The sequence below is a fragment of the Halictus rubicundus genome, chromosome 7, assembly GCF_050948215.1.
Source record: "Halictus rubicundus isolate RS-2024b chromosome 7, iyHalRubi1_principal, whole genome shotgun sequence".
NCBI lineage: Eukaryota > Metazoa > Arthropoda > Insecta > Hymenoptera > Halictidae > Halictus > Halictus rubicundus.
Genome location: NC_135155.1, coordinates 5,495,852 through 5,513,399, shown reverse-complemented (window position 1 = coordinate 5,513,399; position 17,548 = coordinate 5,495,852). Strand labels below are relative to the sequence as shown.

Below are 17,548 nucleotides of genomic sequence, written 5' to 3'. Positions count from 1 at the left end.
TCAACGATTTCAATGGTTTCGACGATTGTCGATCAATCAAAGGCACGTGTAACTTTCCATGACAACCGCGTTCTGTACGCGTTCATACGTAAGCACATATACAATGTGTCTATACGTACATGCATATGCGCTTATTACGTAGGAGTATATTTGTATTGTAATGTAATAATAATAACCTCCTTCCAATTGAAATTCTTCGGCACAGTATCCAAATGGTATATTCGCATCGATTAGAAAACTCGAAAACTCAGAGCATTTATAAAATAATAATTAGATGTATGTATAACAGAGAGGAAATTGTATAATGTGAAAAACTGAAACGTAGAACGCAGCGACAGTTAGTTTTTTTTTTATTAAGTTTATCGTCATTTTCATACACTGAAAATTTATTCGCATACAAACACAGATAAACCATTCATACATACGTATACATGCGTACATATATGTACACATAGATACATATTCATAGGTACATACGTGTTTGTATATTTGCCGGACATTTGCTTTTACATTTCTCCGTTCATTAAATAGATAGACATATATGTATACTAACGATACATTCACATATATATAAGAGGCATATATATATGTATAAGAGGCGCTCGTTTCTTTCTATGTATATGTATACACACAAAAATACACATGATATATCTATTATTTCGCGAACTCTTTTCTTTGTTTGCACGAATACTTGTTCGTAGAAGTATTAGTAGTAGTAGTAGTAGTAGTAGTAGTAGTAGTAGTAGTAGTAGTAGTAGTAGCAGTAGTAGTAGTAGTAGTAGTTGTTGTTGTTGTTGTAGCTTGGTGGTGGTACATAAGTAATTAAGTACGTAAGTACATACCATGATTCGTTTGGTCGAAAGTTTTAGAAAGAAATTGATCGATAAATTCGAAAAGATCGAACTATTTCGTAAATTGACATTTATATTAACACTTGGAATTGGTAGCACGAAAATAGCTTATAATACATATTGTATATCCGAGTGCGTGTAGAACATTTTTTGATTGTCATTCGATCGATTTCTTTGCTTGATCCCATATCGAGTCTTATACGATAAACATTCACTTTTTTGTCGCGCGGGCGCACACACACACACACATGTTCTGAGATTTTTTCTCCAACAATAAAGACATAATACAATGCATGTACACTAATTCATGCAATGCTCCGTGTATTTACAACGATTCGCGATCAACACGATCGATAATCAATTTTACGATTATCCATTCTCCATAGACTGTACGCATTTAGAGGCGAACGCGCTTGGAAATTTTGACATTTCTCGCACTAATTCGATCAACATTTCTATTATTGCAACGGAATCGCAGATCTCGAATCAATTAGGGCCAATTCTCTCTTTAGTAGATGAAGAAGGATAAAAGCAACATTTTGTTAAATTGGTACCTAATATTATCAATGGAAACCTAATATTATACATTGTAAGGTTGAACCAAAAGGTGCACCAAAAAATATGAATGCTACGAAATCGATCGCAGAGTTACCTATCTAATCCATTGTAACGCATAGTAATCCACGCACCGATCATCTTTTTACCTGGGATACAACGAAGTAAAAATGTATACAATGAACAATATTCGACAGCGTACAACTACGATGCCGGATTCGATTGCAAAAGCTCGGGAAACAACGTTAGCTCAGCCGAATTTTTTCTCTCGTCTTGGAACTTGTAATTCGCATTAGCACGTAAAATATGATCGTACGTTGTCGTGCTTTTATCGCATTGTGGAACTGAGGAAGGCGGCGACCGATTAAGGTCTCGTGAAGCGATGCCGATACGATGTCCAGGCGAATAATTCTACGAAAAGAATAAGATAATGCTGCATGTACACATTTCACTATGCATCTTTACTGCTATCGCTATGTCTATGCGTTGCAACGTGCAAAAACGAAAATATTGTCCTTTCTCTATTACAGACAAGTACACAGAATATACAGTGAAATCTCGTTGTATGACAGTGCCAACCTTACGTTTCCAAGTCAGTGGAAACACTCAGTGTGAAACCAGAAGACCACTACAAATTTAATTACAAAACTTCTTTATTTTTTTTATGAAACGTTTACCAACATATTCGTGGCATTTCTTTGATTAAAATGAAACCAAATATGATATAATTCCGCTGGAGACGGGCATTTTCGCCGTCTTCATGTCAGTAGCGCTTAGTGGTCATAGGTTTCTTATGACTTGAAGACGGTAGGCCTCTTAGGTTTCCAGCGTACCCTGTGTATTTCAAATGCGACTCTCGGCGAGAACCTCCGATTTCGTATTCGTGTCAGTAAAAAGAACGACGAGACTGACATACAACGAAATTTCACTGTACAGGGTGTTCACGTTAACACTAACCAGCGTTTTCCTTGGAAATAGTAAATATTACCAAAAAAAAAAAATGAAAGAGTTAATGAAAGTTACACTGTTTTCTTGCAAGCAATGTAATGATGTCTGTAATTGTTTCTTTCCCCTCAACAGAAGACCGTATAACGAGTAATGGTGCGCGGTATTGCGTCGTCATCTAGTAAGTAGATTTGTTATTGTTTAGGCAAGGTGTCGACTGTCGAGAGGACACCAACGAGCATCGTGTTCGGTGGATGCGAATCGATTGTTCTGGATTTGGAATAGTTAGGGCGTTTAGATTGGTATACATTTGAAAATGAGAAAGATCGATGAAACGTGCGAGCACCTACTATAGTTTGTAATGAGAAGCGTAGGTGTACTTTGTTACGCATGCTAAGCGATTTCATTGATTCCCTGTCTATCACCGCAGTTGGCAGAATTACAGTTACATAGTAACAGTTATATAGTTACAGTCACAGTTGCAGTTACATTGTTACAGTTACAGTTATAGTTACAGTTACAGCTACAGGATACACTACAAGGATGATGCCAGGCCACGTAGACGCTACATACATGCGTAATCCGTTCGGTAATATCAATGAACGAGGACGTAATAGTTCTTCGAAGCACTCAAAGTCGAGTCACAGGTTTTCGAGATTCATTATAATAATGTTCGTTGGTCGTCGTGACGTTGCAATCGAATCACAATTACGGTAGTATATTATGCACTGTTTTATTTGTATATTTGTATATTTGTATTAGAGAATACAGAAGCTCTCCCAATTGTTTTTGGAAGGCCACAACCTATGGGCACGACATCGTCTTCTTTGCTTTCTCTGAGTTTAGTCTGTGTCGCAATGGAAGTTCAAAGTTAATCCTTCTACTACGTGCCCGAAGAATGTCACATGCATTCCCGAGAAAATAGGAAAATTTGTTATCTAGCTCGTATTGCCAAGACAGATGCGTGACTAAACGGTCGCAATGTTTCGGCAAAGCATCCAAGACACGCATCTAACATTCGATGCGAACCGAACCGACCCGATTCAATCCGTCCTCGAACAATGAAGCTATCGTGTCTACATCGACGTCTACGTCTCCGGCTGTATGATATGTGCACGAGGTAGACGTAGTATACATACCACAGAGGAAATGAGAGTGCTCACACTCGGGGTTTTAGTGTCCCCACTTTTCTGCATCATCTTTTTAGCCTGGAACAGAACCTGCAACAACTTTTTAGCCTGGACCAGAACCTGCATCATCTTTTTAGCCTGTATTAGAAGCTGCATCATCTTTTAGGCTGGGTCAGAGCCTACATAGAACAGCCTCTTTTAACATAGAAGTAGCATCCACTCTGGCATTATTTGGAATCCGCTGCTAATGATGCAGATAAGATGATGTAGGTTCTGGTCCAGACTAAAAAGATGATGCAGGTTCTGGTCCAGGCTAAAAATTAGACTAGGGGGCAGCACTATACCGGGTACACTAAAATCCCAGGCGTGAGCAGTCTCATTTCCTCTCTGTACGTACAGTTTGCTTTACAATCGTGTTGGGGCATGAATTTTGTTGACAAGAACGATGCAAAGCTACATATTGGAAGGTGACGTGACATGTGTGTGATGGTAGCGTAGAATCGAGCGTGGGGAGCGAACAGTTACACTTCGATACACTCTACGATTTACCAGCACTATTGAAGCATGGGCAGAGCGCGTTCAATATTCGATTGCAGAACCCACGTCCACGATGGTACCAGCCAGCGATACTGTCGGTACCTTTCAGTCTAGTTCCTACGCAAATACACACATCGTTTTCATTTTCTAAGTCGAGCAACCATTTCCTCGATGATAAATACTAAATTTTTTACATAAATATGTACACAGGTTCACGAAAGTGTTCCAATGCCCTTTAAAACAGTATAACGTTTTTTCTAGATTGGATCAAACGACCTGCACTTTTTTTTTAGCAATTAGAAGAATTGGATTACCGAATAATGTGCAAAAAAGATTTTGAAAAAATTTCAATTGGTAAGAATTACATGAGAAAATAAAAATGGCACTTTTTACAACTTTTTTATTTGAACCTGTAATGAGAATTTAAAATATGCGTTTTGCAGATCTATGTTTTACAGGGCGTTCGAATCCTTTCGTGAGCCAGTGTATGTAGATCCGAAATACGTGAATTTCGATCGCACTACCGTGAAGCGTAACAAAGCGGCTCAACACTCTTCCCGTATGTTATTCCCGTAATTTTACTCGTAATTCCTCCACAAGGATCGAATCGAAAATATCGCAAAAAAAATCGAAAATATCGGGAATTCTTTCGCATTGGATGCTTACCTTCATGGACACCGCTTTCCTGAAACACGAAGCAAAATCAAACGATCAACGGAACATCGTAGTTTGCCGAGGCGACGGTACTGTCGGTCGGTAGGTAACGATGACAACAAATATAGTACAACGCCAATGGTGTAGTACTATAATGGTGTAACATCATATAATATCATAGAAATCGTTTACCTCCGAATACTGTTTCCTCTTAGAGGCTTCTGTAGTCGCTGTATCTATAACTTCATTGACAAATTTCAACGTTTCTTTCATAAGTTCCTCGTCATCTTTAAAAGCAGCTTTTCTCTGATCCAGTGTTCCGCTGGACAAGATTTTCTCCCGTTCCTCGATGCTCCATTTGTTCGCCGTCCCCTCGGTCATCGTGAACGTGGAAACCGATTCGGTCCGGATTGCACGATTCCGATGCGACGATTCTTTGTCGCGTACAACCGAAACGCATTTAGACTTGGAAAAAGCCTCGAGCGGACGTCATTTTGAAAAACAGTTCCAATTTGTTTATCTCAACGAGAAAGCTTTGAAACCACGGAACAATAGAGATTTTTCTTCTTTTGTAATCCTCCTTCTCATCTTCTGTTTCTCGTTTCTTTACTCTCTCTCTCTCGCTCTCTCTGTCTCTCTCTCTCTCTCTCGCTCTCTCTGTCTCTCTCTCTCTCTCTCTCTCTCGTTTCCTTTATTGTGAGAGTGGAAGCCAATGACACCGAATTACAAGACTAATCGCGCGCAATTAATGCCGTCAACGATTATTATCGGTGGCGGTGACGGTGACAGCGGCGGTTGCAGCAGCCGCTATGCTACAGATCATTATTATCGCTTTCCTATATTCGTTTCGCTGAAAAACAAAACTATGTATACACATGTACTTTGTACACAACAATTTCTTAACTTGTTCGACAATTGTTACGATACTTTTACAACGAACTGTACGATTTATTTACATGCGAGCATAAATAAAACATTGAAAATTTCCTATTCTCGCGTTTCTTTAAAACAAGATCATTTTTCAGTCAACTCCGTACTCCCTTGTCGAAAGATAGCACAGAAAATTGTTAAATATAGCCACAAATTACGCACGAACGACGTTGAAAATAAAACGTGTGGCGAGTTTCACTTACACGTTTGTAGAGAAACTCGAGAACAATGGGGCGGTTGACCTTTCGAGCGTAGATATCGAACTACAGGTGGTGCGCATTCAGTTGCTGCGTTTAACAGCGGAGCCTGGATCCCCTCTATCCAATGTCAGCGTGCATCCAGATGGCCGTCGCTCCTTCCGTCGGATGTCTCGTTCAGCTGGCCCGAATTACTTTCGATCTGCCGAATTTTATCTGGCGCAATGAGTTTTTTCACCCAACATTCGAATTTATTTTAATTACGTGCTCCGAATCCAACTTACGTTCAGGGATTCTACCGCGACCAATTTGAAAAGGTTCCACACTCGTCCCTACACAACTGTTTCCCTCGACTCGTTCCCGAACGCGTGTACGTACAAATACTGTCACCTTTTTTTCACGAATCAATCTCATTACCGTTCAATTCGACCGATTGTTAAAATCGCCGATGTCACTTACTTTTTCGAAACACGACACCGTAAGACCAGCCAATCGTGATAATCGATACACCTGTTCCATATCGTGGTTCGCGATACGTTCGGTCACCGATTCATCCCCGTAACGACCGAATGGTGGTCTGCCAGGTTTACCTCGTCAAAGAAATCACCCCGGGAAAATGTTTCAGAGCATGCGTCGTGTTCATGTTCGCGTTCACCCTCCTCGTGCGACCACTACTCTCTTCGCTTCGTAAGTCGCGGGCGCGATGTACGATTGTACGTACGTGTATCTGTTCCATTCCCTTTTCATTTCTTCTGCTACACGTTTATTTTTACCGAACACGATTCTTGTTCCAGTAAAATCGTTGTTCTTCACCTTCACCGTCGCTTTCATGTTCCAAGTTTCTGGTCCTGTTCTGCTCGTTTTGCGCGCGCGCATTTTTTTCTTTCAACGGATAAGCACGATCAACAAAAAGATTCGGGGACATTCGATCAATCGAAGAAAAATCCGAACACGGGCCCCTGTACGCCTAAACGCCAATATACATCGTATATGTAGCCGCAAACAAGGCGGTGCGCGGGTGAAAACATAGCTACCAAGGAAACAGGCAAGACAGAAAGCGACAGAGAGATTTCTAAACTTAGCAAAAGATCAATATAGTTGGTTCATATTAATTGTCCGTTGAAAATGCACGTTGCGACCAGTTCATCGCGTTGTCGCTCGCGCTGCTCGAGCAAATTGATAATAACTTCCGTCATAATTAAGACGAAATTTGATAATGCACATTTACCTTAAGGGCCAAGGGTGGTCACGTGACTTCTGCAGAGTCAACAAGTGCGCGCTACATCGATTTCATCCAGAAAACTCATCCAAATGCATACAAATGCTTGGATTCCACGGCATGCACATCGTCAATTTTTGGCCTACTTCCAACGCTTATATTACCAAATATCTGCATAATCTCGTCAACTCATGGCCAGCGCGCACTGCATTGGACCTTCCTCTTTCGAATGAGCCCTTCCCAGCGAAAAATGTTTTTATATACAGACGAAAACTTTCCTCCCGTGAAACAATTTTTCCCCTATTTTTGTCGGTAACGTGGTCACTCTACCTTATCACGAATCTACGGAGTCTTTAAACCAATTCTTAAATAATCAAAGTCCGAAACTTTTTGGATCTATGGTACTGTACTCGTTTACGCAAGCCCATACATTGTATATATGTAAATATAAGTATATATATATTTATTGGAATACCACGCATATATCATTCGAATTAAAATTTATTTGCGAACATCGTAAACATTATTAAAACACGTTCAAATCGACGCACCTTTCGCGTAAACGCGTTACTTCCTGCTTTTCTTTTTTTTCGAGGATACACGCGTGCAGTATAATCTCCAATTCCGCTGAATAATTTTCGCAGCGTGATTTAAACGAAAACGTTCTACTTTTTCTAGAAAATCGTGCATTGCGTTTTGTTCCCGTTCTTCTTTTAATCGATTGTACAAAGTAAGTTGCTTGGAAAGTTTATTCTGCAACACAACGATACGAGTATCGTGCAAGGATACAGGTTTTTTCTTCCAACCACAAAGCAAAGAAAATGCAAACGAAACTATAGGCTATCGAGGGTAAACGAAAGCGATAAGACACACCTGTACGGTAGCACAATCTTTATCAAGATTATCTCTATCTCGCAGTAGAGTCGTTTTATTGGCATAAAGCGTTCTAATGGTTTCGTCGTACTTTCTCAATTGATCCAGACATTTCTTCTTTGCTTTGTAACTGTACGACCATGAGATACAATAATTTATTATCAAATCCACCGACTCGAGCCGCTAGTTTACATGATAGAAGGCTTCGCATTCACTATACATCGTTATACTTACTGTGCATCGTACAAATTACTTTCTCGTAGGCTACGTATTTTGTTCGCAAGTTTTAAACAAAGTTCAAACCATTCTGCTTCCTTTTGTAGAGATTTTCTTTTAATTTCGCAATCGTCTTTCTTAGCTAACATCTTCGACGAGAACCTTCCACTCAAATATAGTTCTGTAAAACTTTGTTTTGCATATTTTTACTTGCTCCGTAAAATCATTAATCGTTCATTTGAACGTGCAGCTACGTAAACGGATTAGACTATGTATCGCTTACACTCATATCGTTAATGAATGTTCCAAATTCGTTTGGACATTCGTTTTCAAAAACTCTATCGCTGTCCTTCATCACTCTAAATGAGAAACGTGCAACGTTCATTCTTTTTCATGAAAATTATTTACATACACACTCGTATGAACAAAGAAAATCCTATTCGAAATCGACAAGAATTCTGTAACTATATGTGTAAATACTTTGTACAAATTGTTAATTGCAAATAGATATTTTCTTTGGTCGTACCGTCCATATTACTCCATACATCAATTTAAATACTGAAATAAAACTGTATTCGATGAAATTAGTCTAAATGTCTCCAAATAGTTTCTTGTTGTTATTTATTTTCTCTACAATGCGAGTTTTTCAAAAATATGTACAATTAAAAAAGCTTACTCTTATATTAACGAAAAATTTTCTTTCTACTAGCGTATTATTGTTTACTCTTGAGAACCCACATTTTTTGTAACCAATACATATTAGTCGATCCGTCACAGTAATACCTTTCCTTTTTACATTATTTAAAAAAGAAATATCTATATCTATATCTATATATGTATATATTATTGTCTCAAATACTGACGTAGCCAAAAATCGGTGGTTTATATAGTTGATTTCCTTAAAAATTTCAGGTTGATTACAGCGTCTTCCTCTTCCATAAACAAGGACCAGGTGGATGGAGAATATAGTTGGAGAGTTGGAAAGTTAATTTATATGTATATATAGATGGCTCTCCTGTCTATTGAAACTGGACGATGATTGGTGGTGAAGACGCGTGAAATTATTGTGCGTTGCTCGAAAGAGGACTATACAAGGGTGCTCAAAAATGTCTTATTTCCTTCAGAAGGATGATTCCTAAGGCCGTATGAAATAACTTTTTCCTTTGCGGAAATGTTCTCCGCGAATTTGTTAAGAAGTCTTCTATCTGTACATAGTCAGTTGGAAATGGATGCGTAGTGGAAAGTGCAATGGTGGGGATAGAAAACCGTATTACAACATATATGTACAACAAGCAGCAAAACGTATATACATAGATAAATATTACTTATAATTACAACTTACAACTTACAGTACGACGGGAAATAATGTATTTCAATTTGTATATACACAGAGAATTCCCATGTTCTGTGTTGTGTATACAGAGATTGAATTATTGAGAAATCGGATCTGTTTCAAAGGTTAATCATCATTGCATGTACTGTATGTATGTATACAAATGTATTCATGTATCGCCTCGTTTACGACATAAATATAAACGATACTGCACACAATTTGGATAAAAATACATTCGCATGTATTTATGTTGCCATTCAATATTACGTCTCGAAAAAAAGAGAGAAATCTTTCATTTCGAGTAGTGTAAACTTCCGAAATTTAGTGTTTCCAGACTAGACTAGATAATTGACAATTTGGCTCATAAATACACAACTATCGAATGTCGGCACAAATGTTTGCGTATACATGACTTCGCAAGAATCAAAATGTTCAGTTAAAAGTTTTAATCATTGCAATATATTATAATTACAGTTTTCAAAATGGCAGGATTACAAGGCCATAGTAGTGTTTATCGCGGAAAACCTGCAAGGTCTTGGAATGAGGAAAGTAACTATTCGTATATGTACAATGAACATGATGTTATTCTTCCTTTGGACGTTCCGAGTCTACACCCTTTGGCCAAAGATCCCCCTGCAGATGGTAAGTTTTACTAGAATCCATGCGATTAAGATTATGTTGCTATTAAAACGCTGCGACAAGTCAATAACCATGTCGTTATTGTTCTTCGATATATGTCCAGTGAAGAAATTTCAATGCAATTCGTTGAAGTGTTTCAATCGACTTGTATTTTTCTATTAATATCTTTCAGACACTACAGTGAAAACATTTGTCAACGGCTGTTGCGGTCTAGTAACTTTAATTACGGAAACATTATTAGTTCATCCATTTGTTGTTCTAAGAAGACAATGCCAAGTAAATCCTGGATTGACAAAGTACCATATAATACCTATTACCTTGATACCTGTTGTCGCACGGCTTCATCAAACCCAAGGAATAAATACCCTTTGGAAAGGAATTGGATCGGTCTTACTTGTAAATGGAATGGTGTTGGCTATTGAAGATTTCATTTCTAAAATTACATTGTGGCCAAAGTAAGTTGATCATTGTAAGACTAAATATACTGTAAATATTCAAAATATTCGATCGAAAAAGAATCGATTAATTTCGAAAGCATCGGATCTTGAGTTTTTCATTTCTGTTTGCATTTTGCTAGAATCGTTCATATTGTATATTGTAACGTCTATTATACGCGACGACAATATAATAAACAGATATTTTATTCCAGGGAAATGCCATGCAGCAACTCGTTAAAAGCATTGGGTCAGCACACTCTCCTTAAATGGTAATAAGCAATGATACATCAGCAAATAGATTCTTTATAGTTTATAAGTTTAGTTATGAGAAATATTAATAGAAAACTCAATAGTATGTCCATAGGCCTAACCACACCATTTTACTCCGCATCGTTAGTTGAGACGGTACAATCCGAAATTGCATCTGAAAGTCCTGGAATTTTGGATGTTTTTAAAGACGGTGCTATTCGCTTGGTCGAAGTGAGCAACAAGGGTAGATTAATTCCCATATATTCTCTTCTGCCTCCAACTATTGCATACGGAGTTTCCAGATATCTTTTCATCGTGACTGTTCACGGAATTACCACCTACATTATGCAGTGCAGGCAAAAACATTCTCAAGAATTACAGGCAAGTTGTTTGTTAATCGACTATAAATCTGTACACCAAACTGACGAAAAATGGATTTATACTGTTTTCTTTTTCTTTTTTTAGGGTGCATTCAGTAGATCTATAATGTCCGAGGTGGTCCTAGACATACAACTACAATCTAGTCTGGTCTCCAGATTTATGGCCGACGTATTGTTTTATCCATGGGAAACGGTTATTCACAGACTTCACCTTCAGGGTACTCGTACTATCATTGATAATTTAGACACTGGACGAAGCGTAACACCGTTATTAACTGGATATAGCGGAGCATGGGATTGTTATAATACAATCATTTCGACCGAAGGTCCTTTCGGTTTGTATAAAGGTTTTGGGGCTCTCCTTCTACAATCTGCTGTACATTTAATAATAGTACGAGCGGCGAGTTGGATTCTAAGAGAGTTACGTACATCGCAAACGTCGAAGCCTAAACAGCCTCTGATCTTTTCGTATCGTGCGAACTAATAATATTGATAATATTGACGTATCTACAAAGTGTACATAAGTACAGTTCGCCATAGTACAGAGATTGAGTAACAAGAGTTGTATCATAATTCGAACTCTTATCGATTCATTACGAATCTCTGTAAACACATCTAAAATAAGGTAGAAATAAATCAAAGTTGAAAAATATTGTACATATAGATGCGATCAATTAGACCCGAACATTACATATTGTTAGCAAGAAACGAGAACGTGGTAGACAAAAAAAGTGTTTCGTAGTTATATGTAGACTTTTACATTTAATTTATTACTAATAAAAAAATGAATGCGTCAATTCTCATAAATTAGCATACATTCTATGAAACAGTATCTGATCTGGTTTCAGTTGTGTGTTGCTTGCTGTATCTTCCGTTTAACTTTCTCCATCTTGCATTGTATGTTACACAGCCTTTCTTCTATATACACGTGTATATCGCACCGCACAGCAATTTTTCAATTAGTGTTAAATTGTTGCTTTTATTTCGTTGTTATTGTCTCCATGGTATGCCAATAGGCATTTCCTGTTATGTTTGCGCTCGTGCAGATTTGCTGACATTGGGCTTTCTCGATGTTGGTCATCGTTATTAGAGGCAATAATTGAGATCGGGCTTGTAGACCAAACTCTCTTAACGAAGAGTATCGTGTCGGAAATTTATACAATTTTATTTTACAATGTAAGATTATTGCCACGGATAAGTGAGATGATTTTGTCTATAAGAAACAGCTTAAACAGATTTTTTTCTAGATTATTTGTCCAGGAAACGTGAGAAACATTACAACGGGCAACGGTACATGTCTCAAGCAGACCTACATATGTTATGTATGTAGAAAAAACCTTACCTATCCATTGGCGATAATCCTGCGTATGAATAACGAAACATAAAAACTCGATCTATACGTAAGTTCTGTCATTCTGTAGTTATCTTATCTTGGCGCTTTCAAAATTTTTCAGTGACACTCCATCGACCTCTGAACGACATTGCAAAATAGTGTTATCGATTGCGATTAACGTTTCGGCGTACCTCGCGCGGTTGGTGCGACACGACCATTTCGCAGACAATGCAACACTAATTTAAAAAGTACTGTATAATGTACACGATACACACATACATCTGAATTAAAGAAATGTCAAAACTATGATATACAGTATACAGTTCCTAAATGTCTAATTTCATTGATTTAGCTAAACTATCATTATATACAATATGTTACAAAATTCTTCGATTACCTACAGGCACAATATTATTTTCGATCTTTAAATGTTCGTTTTCGTCCATAATGTTTTATTCATTTTTTGAAAGTTATTTCTTTAAAATTATAAATGTCAAACAAACAAGACGAAACACCAATGTATTTACTTTCGTTGAAGTTTTGTGATTTTTTTCAATACAAACTTGATCGATTTCGTTACTCGTTATAACAGAACAGCGTCTCATAAAATTCATGCACGAACAATGTATTTATAAAGGACATAAATACGAATTTTCTGGCCTCGATGTAGATCAAATATATTTAGTCTAAGCGACCGAGAATGAAAACTTGTCAAATTCAATTCTCTGTACACGAATCTAGGAGTAAAGAAACCGTCTCCGTCGAAATATCCTCTTACACGATTTCAAATGGTTCAAATACGAAATTTGAAAAGATATTCGACGTTTACGTCGATTTGAACACGTACTTACATATGTCATATGTATACACGTATAAGATTTATTTGATTCTCAGTCAGTTGTACTCTTCGTCTTTCGTATGAGAATCTCTTTCCTCAAAAGAATACACGTCGAAGAAATCATACTCTTTTTGCATTTGATTTCGTACGCGTATACCCGAACACATTCGAGGCCTGTTGCGCGGCCTAGGTTTTGAGCGAATTATTGGTTAATTCTGTATATGTTGAGCTTGGAGCTCCTCCTCGGTAGCATCGCCTTTTCTAATGTACTGTGGTTTTTCCTGTCCTTGTACACAACCTTCGGTCACATGAACGGACATTACATCGCTACCTGGTACCTCGAACATCGGTTCTAACAATAACGATTCCATGATAGCTCGAAGACCTCTCGCACCCGTTTTCTTTTGCATCGCGAGCGCGGCTATCGCGCGTAAAGCCTCCGTAGTGAACGTTAATTCTACCTGTGAATCGCACAAAGAAAATGGCAAATTTTATATAACGTATCTACAAGCTGCACGTATAGAGTATGTATATACCAATATCCCATACCTTATCCATCGAGAATAACATCTGATATTGAGGTACCATGGCATTTTGAGGTTCAGTTAGAATTCGAACCAACATATCTCTGTCGAGTGTGTGAAAAGGTACCAAAACAGGAAATCTGCCGACGAATTCTGGTATCATACCAAAGTCAATTAAATCTCTTGCTTCGACTTGTTGTAGTAGAAAATCTTTCTCCTGGTTATCCTGTTCCGCTGAAGGTGACATATTTGCAACGTCTGCCAAACTAGCTGCTCTCCTTCCAGGACTCTCGGAAGAAGGTGTTGCTCCGAATCCGAGGTATTTTTCGGTTTTTCGCCGTGAAATCAACCGATCTAGACCGTTATATGCACCAGAAGCAACAAATAAGATATTCGTAGTGTCAACTTGCAGCGTATCGCCGCGTAGTTTCCTGGAACTGTTTCTTTCTGGTACGTTCACGATCGTACCCTCTAACATTTTCAACATCCCTTGTTGAACACCTTCTCCGCCAACGTCTCGCAATTGATGTATGCCAGGAACAGCGCCGATTTTATCGACTTCGTCTAAAAATACGATACCCATTTGTGCTCTGTCAACTACATAGTTGGCATCTTGGAGGAGCTTTGCTATCACGCTTTCTATATCTTCACCGACGTAACCCGCTTGCGTTAACGTCGTACAGTCGCAAATAGCAAAAGGTACGTCCAAACACTGAGCTATCGTCTGCGCGAGCAACGTCTTTCCACTACCCGTAGGACCCAGCAACAGAATATTGCTTTTCTCTAATTTCAATTGGTGCTGCTTACTATCCAAAATGTCCGAACCCGGGACTGACTGATTGTTGCTTGATTTTTGCTCGTTTCCCGAGGGAAACTGTTGAAATCCAACACCGAGCGAATTTCCAATCGTAGAAATGTGTAACAAGTCTGCAACCAGAGAGACAAGGCATTCGTTTTGCTGGTCGTATAATAAAAAAATATTTCTATGTATGTTTAGAGACAAATAATTAATCTGTTAATGTCTAGAAACAAATAATAGAAACAAATAATTTAAATTTAATACTCTGCCCGCTTGTTTGGAACTTGAATTTAGAACCAGTTGTGTTTTATTGCTTTTTCTATGGGATTATACGTAAAATGGGGAAATCGTTATTTACGTGGTTTAAGACCTCTGTGAGTGAAGGGATGATTCATATCTTGTGTACCAGATGAATTTGTGGATCCTTGCATCGAATTCTGTACCGGCAGGTTATTGTAGATTCGTTTATAGTGATTATAAACAGCGACGCTCAGTACCTTTTTAGCAAATTCTTGCCCCACGACGTGTTTATTTAGGTATTCGAAAATCTGAGAACAACAAAAGCAGCAGTAAGTTTACATTGTTATTAAGTATATCCACTCCATTCATTCTTACAATACCTAAAAAAAATGCGCGATAGGCTAGAAACAAGTGATTACTTTTCAATTTCCCTACAAAACAGTTACCTTTTTTGGTGGTGGCGGTGGTTTCCTATAAAATCCTTGTTTCGTATCATCCGGTCTCATAGTTTCTTTCAAACTTTTTTTCGAATCTATCTCTGAGAGTACAAGGAAGAAATGATGGCATTTTTCGCATTTTACGAATCTCGACGATGCTAACAAACACAATGAAATCTTTGACACCTTCGTTCAAAATATATGATATCCTGTACAATGGTATTACTACTTACACACAAAAGTTTCTACGTGTGTACAAGGATCTCCGCATTTTGGACAAGTAAGCGTGTTTTTTTTCCCTCCGCCGTTGCCTACAGATGACACTCCACCGCTACCATCCTTGCTGGGTGGTGTTGGTTCTGTAGGTGCCTTGCTCAAGGTATTACTGATCGTCAAGGACCTGGTCACAGCTACTCTCACAATTTTATGAACTAACAGAGAAAAAGGTTAATTATTTGTATAGAAATACAATGCATTCATCTTTTCCCTTACTACTATTTGCATTGAAAATGGTATTAAAACCTTACCATGATTGGCTATGTGATTCGAAGCTGCGATGCGACCAGCACTAATCAAACAACAACGTACGCAACTCATCCTTGTTTAGAAATATTCAAATGGTATAACGTGGTATGAAAATAATATTAGCAAAATTGCTCGAAGCCAAACCTATGGATCACAGAACAAGATTACAGAAACTAGTACGGTATAAAAAGGGTTAAAGAAACATATGGTAAAACAGTTTAGCGTATTACAATTTGCATTACATTTAGAAACAGCATACACTGTGGAAATCACGTCGTCATTGACTGAAAAATAAAATATATTACGTGTAATTGTAAACGTTAATATAATTCTAAGAAACTTAAAGCGAACAAAAATGTCAGAAAAATTCAGTCGATATCATCGGACGGAGAACGAAGAACGCAGAAATACAATCTCAAGGAAGATAAAAGACTTTTTCTAGATATGTATAACGTTGTCACTTGGCGTACACAGAAAGGACGAAGGTGTGATATATGCATTAGGAAATCAAAATATGGACACGAGTGCAATATCATTACAAAAATAAACTCTGAGAAAGCTCGAAGCTGTACGAAAACACCGAGGCGTCGAAAATACTAACCTTTCGAATAAACACTATTTAGCACGGAAATCGTTCGTTATTAATCATAATTAATTCATGTTTATCACAAAATGCGTAACAAATCGAGTCGCCCAAACAATGATTTGCTAATGTGTTATCGAGAGCGAAATTAAGAAACGTATTAATTTAAAGGCAGGAAAGTCTGACACATCGGATTAGAAGATTCAACAATCGGTTGACCATGATTCAAGGTCACTCAACGATTTTTCTCTACAACTGTTTTTGTTATATGTATCGATCTTAAAATGTACTAAAACACAACCATCTACTGCTAGTCGAGGTTATTGCAGTTTACCTCCATGTCAATGAAACATCTAAAAACCACTAAAATTTCTGACACTCGTACAACACGATTGTGTGTACGAACGTAGGTATATCTACCTATCTACATACGTGGCGAATACATATACATATACATATACAAACATACATATATTTACAGTCACGTACATGTGTATTGTGTATATGCGATCAGTCACGGTTACAGAAACTTTATAGCTACTCTCACTAACGCTCGATCCCCTCCGAATAATCACGAATACAGTCACGGAGTTAATTCAACGGCATTATGTTGAAACGAAAGAACAGTTTGTAAGTAAATATGTACCACGTTAACATGCAATTTTCTCAAGGAGGTTTCACCCTCTTCCTTACATGCACGCTCACTTGACAAAATGACGTTTCTACCAACTACATAACAAAACGTCAGTATGTTTACCTATACGATCACTCGAGGGCGCCCATTTAGACAATACGGAATGTAATCGTGCAGTGTGTACTCGGTTACCACTTGCCAAGGCTAAGAAAAATTTTCTGATTTGATTATATTCTATAGATCGGTACAAATCTACGATCCATTTGAATGTGTATTAATTCAGTTCTATCTCGATCATCTTACAGTATACACTCGAACCGATTTTTTAAAATAATTCAACTATAAATTTATAGTTATACAGGTCCATGTATAATAGATCCATAAGATAAGTAAGCGTATTAAATTCAAGAAAGTATCCGATTGGTTTATTTCCGTTTTACTCTATACTCTCTACCACGGTGTTCTTACTTTACTTATACTGTGCTCTCTA

The 17,548-nt window shown here is 37.8% G+C and overlaps 4 protein-coding genes and 1 long non-coding RNA gene across 23 annotated transcripts; 2 read left to right on the top strand and 3 right to left on the bottom strand.

Annotated features, from left to right (window-relative positions):
* Positions 1-339: 339 nt before the first annotated feature.
* LOC143355631 (uncharacterized) lies at positions 340-1,643 on the top strand. Its single transcript, XR_013082530.1, has 2 exons — positions 340-1,458; positions 1,500-1,643. It is a non-coding gene; the product is annotated as an uncharacterized LOC143355631 (long non-coding RNA).
* On the bottom strand, positions 1,505-6,099 carry LOC143355629 (uncharacterized). 3 transcript variants are annotated; one of them, XM_076790643.1, is made up of 6 exons: positions 6,084-6,099; positions 5,806-6,001; positions 4,865-5,522; positions 4,685-4,703; positions 4,031-4,135; positions 1,505-1,817 (listed from the first exon to the last, which is right to left on the bottom strand). In XM_076790643.1, the coding sequence occupies exons 3-6, from the start codon at positions 5,051-5,053 to the stop codon at positions 1,771-1,773; spliced, it is 360 nt and encodes a 119-aa protein (XP_076646758.1). In that variant the 5' UTR covers positions 5,054-5,522; positions 5,806-6,001; positions 6,084-6,099; the 3' UTR covers positions 1,505-1,770. The 3 variants fall into 3 exon arrangements, with proteins under 3 accessions (XP_076646758.1, XP_076646757.1, XP_076646759.1); XM_076790642.1 differs by lacking the exon at positions 6,084-6,099 and having other exon boundaries at positions 5,806-6,006; XM_076790644.1 differs by lacking the exon at positions 6,084-6,099 and having other exon boundaries at positions 4,865-5,484; positions 5,806-6,006.
* A 912-nt stretch (positions 6,100-7,011) lies between these two features.
* Positions 7,012-8,952, bottom strand: LOC143355412 (uncharacterized). Of its 2 annotated transcripts, XM_076790196.1 has the most exons (4): positions 8,784-8,952; positions 8,126-8,466; positions 7,892-8,021; positions 7,012-7,771 (listed from the first exon to the last, which is right to left on the bottom strand). In XM_076790196.1, exons 2-4 carry the CDS (start codon positions 8,254-8,256, stop codon positions 7,586-7,588), a joined length of 447 nt encoding a protein of 148 aa, XP_076646311.1. In that variant the 5' UTR covers positions 8,257-8,466; positions 8,784-8,952; the 3' UTR covers positions 7,012-7,585. The 2 variants fall into 2 exon arrangements, with proteins under 2 accessions (XP_076646311.1, XP_076646310.1); XM_076790195.1 differs by lacking the exon at positions 8,784-8,952 and having other exon boundaries at positions 8,126-8,736.
* Positions 8,953-9,185: 233 nt separating this feature from the next.
* LOC143355619 (mitochondrial outer membrane protein SLC25A46) lies at positions 9,186-12,784 on the top strand. Of its 4 annotated transcripts, XM_076790627.1 has the most exons (7): positions 9,186-9,409; positions 9,499-9,565; positions 9,915-10,082; positions 10,252-10,534; positions 10,729-10,785; positions 10,870-11,146; positions 11,231-12,784. In XM_076790627.1, exons 1-7 carry the CDS (start codon positions 9,356-9,358, stop codon positions 11,627-11,629), a joined length of 1,305 nt encoding a protein of 434 aa, XP_076646742.1. In that variant the 5' UTR covers positions 9,186-9,355; the 3' UTR covers positions 11,630-12,784. The 4 variants fall into 4 exon arrangements, with proteins under 4 accessions (XP_076646742.1, XP_076646743.1, XP_076646745.1 ...); XM_076790628.1 differs by lacking the exon at positions 9,499-9,565 and having other exon boundaries at positions 9,187-9,409; XM_076790630.1 differs by lacking the exon at positions 9,186-9,409 and having other exon boundaries at positions 9,441-9,591.
* Positions 11,895-17,199, bottom strand: Clpx (Caseinolytic protease chaperone subunit). Of its 13 annotated transcripts, none has more exons than XM_076790610.1 (8): positions 17,118-17,199; positions 16,084-16,125; positions 15,844-15,985; positions 15,550-15,747; positions 15,326-15,474; positions 14,998-15,187; positions 13,866-14,767; positions 11,895-13,777 (listed from the first exon to the last, which is right to left on the bottom strand). In XM_076790610.1, exons 3-8 carry the CDS (start codon positions 15,911-15,913, stop codon positions 13,526-13,528), a joined length of 1,761 nt encoding a protein of 586 aa, XP_076646725.1. In that variant the 5' UTR covers positions 15,914-15,985; positions 16,084-16,125; positions 17,118-17,199; the 3' UTR covers positions 11,895-13,525. The 13 variants fall into 13 exon arrangements, with proteins under 13 accessions (XP_076646725.1, XP_076646728.1, XP_076646729.1 ...); XM_076790613.1 differs by lacking the exon at positions 17,118-17,199 and adding an exon at positions 17,071-17,088; XM_076790614.1 differs by lacking the exon at positions 17,118-17,199 and adding an exon at positions 16,845-16,861.
* Positions 17,200-17,548: the final 349 nt, after the last annotated feature.

What these genes read in the sequence shown, in the direction of transcription:
- LOC143355629 (XM_076790643.1), bottom strand. Translation starts at nt 5,053, where the DNA reads ATGACCGAGGGGACGGCGAACAAATGGAGCATCGAGGAACGGGAGAAA. An exon ending in CCCATGCTTCAATAGTGCTG is followed by an intron (nt 1,818 to 4,030) that starts GTAAATCGTAGA and finishes TTCTTTTCGTAG; the next exon opens with AATTATTCGCCTGGACATCG.
- Clpx (XM_076790610.1), bottom strand. Translation starts at nt 15,913, where the DNA reads ATGAGTTGCGTACGTTGTTGTTTGATTAGTGCTGGTCGCATCGCAGCT. An exon ending in TCACAGAGGTCTTAAACCAC is followed by an intron (nt 14,768 to 14,997) that starts GTAAATAACGAT and finishes CTCTGGTTGCAG; the next exon opens with ACTTGTTACACATTTCTACG. An exon ending in TGTTATTCTCGATGGATAAG is followed by an intron (nt 13,778 to 13,865) that starts GTATGGGATATT and finishes TGCGATTCACAG; the next exon opens with GTAGAATTAACGTTCACTAC.
- LOC143355412 (XM_076790196.1), bottom strand. Translation starts at nt 8,256, where the DNA reads ATGTTAGCTAAGAAAGACGATTGCGAAATTAAAAGAAAATCTCTACAA. An exon ending in AGTAATTTGTACGATGCACA is followed by an intron (nt 8,022 to 8,125) that starts GTAAGTATAACG and finishes ATGGTCGTACAG; the next exon opens with TTACAAAGCAAAGAAGAAAT. An exon ending in AAGATTGTGCTACCGTACAG is followed by an intron (nt 7,772 to 7,891) that starts GTGTGTCTTATC and finishes GTTGTGTTGCAG; the next exon opens with AATAAACTTTCCAAGCAACT.
- LOC143355619 (XM_076790627.1), top strand. Translation starts at nt 9,356, where the DNA reads ATGGTGGGGATAGAAAACCGTATTACAACATATATGTACAACAAGCAG. An exon ending in CAAAGATCCCCCTGCAGATG is followed by an intron (nt 10,083 to 10,251) that starts GTAAGTTTTACT and finishes AATATCTTTCAG; the next exon opens with ACACTACAGTGAAAACATTT. An exon ending in AAAATTACATTGTGGCCAAA is followed by an intron (nt 10,535 to 10,728) that starts GTAAGTTGATCA and finishes ATTTTATTCCAG; the next exon opens with GGAAATGCCATGCAGCAACT.